General features: G+C 40.1%; 1 protein-coding gene across 1 annotated transcript; it reads right to left on the minus strand.

The window, feature by feature from the left end:
- Window positions 1–401: 401 nt before the first annotated feature.
- Window positions 402–2,123, minus strand: LOC105514927 (olfactory receptor 51E1). Its single transcript, XM_011946596.1, has one exon. It carries the CDS (start codon window positions 2,086–2,088, stop codon window positions 1,132–1,134), a length of 957 nt encoding a protein of 318 aa, XP_011801986.1. The 5' UTR covers window positions 2,089–2,123; the 3' UTR covers window positions 402–1,131.
- Between the last annotated feature and the right edge of the window lie 595 nt (window positions 2,124–2,718).

A 2,718-nucleotide genomic window follows, 5' to 3' on the forward strand; every position in this document is an offset into this window, starting at 1 on the left:
TCCCATTGTAACTGGTGGCTCCCTAACCTCACTGCCTATCAGAATCACCTATGGAACTTTTAAAAATAAATAGCTTGCCATAAGCCCTATGCCAGACTTTCTGAATAAGAATCTTCCATAATAGTGAACCTAGAAATTACTTCTCCTTCCAAGACACAGGTAAAGTGGCAATTGGACCAGGACAATAAGCAATAGCTAGTGGGATTAAAGCCATGAGTTCTGTTACCAGGAAATTCCTAAATACAACACTGGATGAGTGAGAAGAAATTAAATACCTCCTCTAGAAAATGTAAGACTCTGTAAGACATCTCCAACCCACTATCCTATTGGTCTCTCTAACAGTTCTTCCACATAATATGAGATTGGGCATGAAGTCTTTTTTTTTTTTTAATTTTTATACCTGTATGACCCAATTTAATTCACTGATCCCCACTGAACATCAATTTTCCCATGGCTACAATGAGGGTACTAATAATAGCTTTGCCTAATTAAAAGGTTGATAAGAAAATTAAATAGGAAAAACAGTGTCCATATGCTGTGAAAACTCTCAGAACAGAGTGTGTCAACTTTCATTAATGTAGGTAAATGTACTCTTTTCAAGGCTTTACTTCCAATCTTCCCCTTAAGTGTTAGTGTCCAGAGGAAAAATTATTTCTTCTCTATAGAAGTCATTTTGAAGACAGTCTTTTTCTGAGATCCAGTGCGGTTGGGAGTTCTGAAGAGGAAGTTACAGTTTCAAGCTAGATTATCTCATTTTATTATATTCTTGTGTTTATTTTCCTTTTGCCATGCTTAGACCTTTGGCAAATGTTCTCTAGATGTACCATTCTTACCTCAGAATGCTGTAAACCATCAGTAGAAGCAGTTTAGATTTGGACTGCATGGTAAAATGGAAAGTAATAACCCTCCAACCACAACAAAGTCAGGGTATTAATAATTATATATAGCGAGAAAACAAAGAAGAAAATAATATTGAAAAAATGGGATTCCCCAACCAGTTTCATATTTGAAGGATCTGAGTTATATTTTTATTAAGGAAATTTTTTTTTTCTGAATACTGTCTTCCAAAATGTTGACATTAAAATCTGAATCAGAGGACTTCAAATGGAAAAGAAGTTTGATCACTGACACCTAGGGCTCTGAAGCATGTGTGGCCACATGAAAAAGTCGAAGGATGCGCTGCCGAATCTCCTTTGTCTTCACTCCGTAGACAATTGGGTTGAGCACAGGAGGAACCAGCAGATAGATATTGGCCAAGATGACCGGCAGGAGAGAGTCACGCCGCTTGCTAAAGCGATGCACCATAGACAATCCAATGAAAGGTACATAGAATATGAACACAGCACACACGTGAGAGACACAAGTGCCAAACGCCTTGGCCTGAGCTTCACGTGTCAAGCCCAACACAGTCTTAAGAATAAGCAGATATGAGAAGGAGATGAGAAGTGAGTCCAGGCCAATGGCAGAGATGATGACAATAAGGCCATAAATGACATTGACCCGGATATCATCACAGGCCAGCTTCATGACATCTTGGTGTAGGCAGTAGGAATGGGAAAGGATATTGGAGTGGCAGAAGGGCAGCTGCTTGATGAAGACAGGAAGGGGTGCCATCAGTGCAGCCCCCCGCACCACAGCAGCCACACCAATTTTGGTGACACGAGGCAATGTAAGTACTGTGGCATGGCGCAGTGGGTGACAGATGGCCACATAGCGGTCAAAGGCCATGGCCAGCAGCACTGTGGATTCCATGCCAGACAAGGAGTGAATGGCAAACATCTGTAGCAGACAAGCATCAAACTGGATGGTAGTGGAATTGAACCAGAAGATGGCCAGCATTTTGGGCATGGATGAGGTGGAGATGAGGATGTCAATGCCTGAAAGCATGCAAAGAAATATATACATGGGCTCATGCAGGCTGTGCTCGGCCCGCACAACGTAGATGATTGTCAAGTTACCTAGCACAGCAATAAGGTAGAGGGAGCACAATGGGAAGGCCAACCAGAACTGAGCCTCTTCCAAACCAGGGAGGCCTATTAGGATGAAGTATGTGGCACTGGATTCATTGGCATTGGGACCCACCATCATGAAGAAGCTGAACTGTGACCAGCACCAGGCAGGTAGAGGCTGGAATGCAAACATAAACCATTGTCAGATCCATAAGAATCCCAATACCACACCTCACTCTATCCTGACATCCTGTTCTCTAACTCAAACTCTAATTCCATTTCTTATGCAAATTCTAATCATATTCTAAATGCAGTCTCACATAATCTAACATAATTCAAGAACCAGACACAAATTCATCCAGTCCTACTTACTAACCCCATCTGTATTGTTAATCCTGGCAGCAAGTGAAAGACTAAGACAAAAATTTTAAGCATATTCCAAATCATTTAGTTCTCCAAAGAAAGGCTACTGGCTGAATATAAAAGAACCTTAGGTAATAAAAAGATCTAATCATTTCCTCTATCCTACCTTACTTTCATGCTTCCCTATGCTTAATACTAACTGCAATTCTAAGCGTACCATTAGACTATCTTTAAGAAAAAATTCCAGTCCAGGTGTAACAACACTAGTAGTAACAGCTTAATATTGAAACCTAACCCCATCATAAATCTAATGATCTCCCCAATTCTAGACTTAACCCTAACTTTAACATTAACTTAATATTTGACCTTTTAATAACCATTTCAATCTTTTTTTTTTTTATACTTT

Source organism: Colobus angolensis, unplaced genomic scaffold, assembly GCF_000951035.1.
Source record: "Colobus angolensis palliatus isolate OR3802 unplaced genomic scaffold, Cang.pa_1.0 Scaffold2509, whole genome shotgun sequence".
Classification (NCBI taxonomy): Eukaryota; Metazoa; Chordata; class Mammalia; order Primates; family Cercopithecidae; genus Colobus; species Colobus angolensis.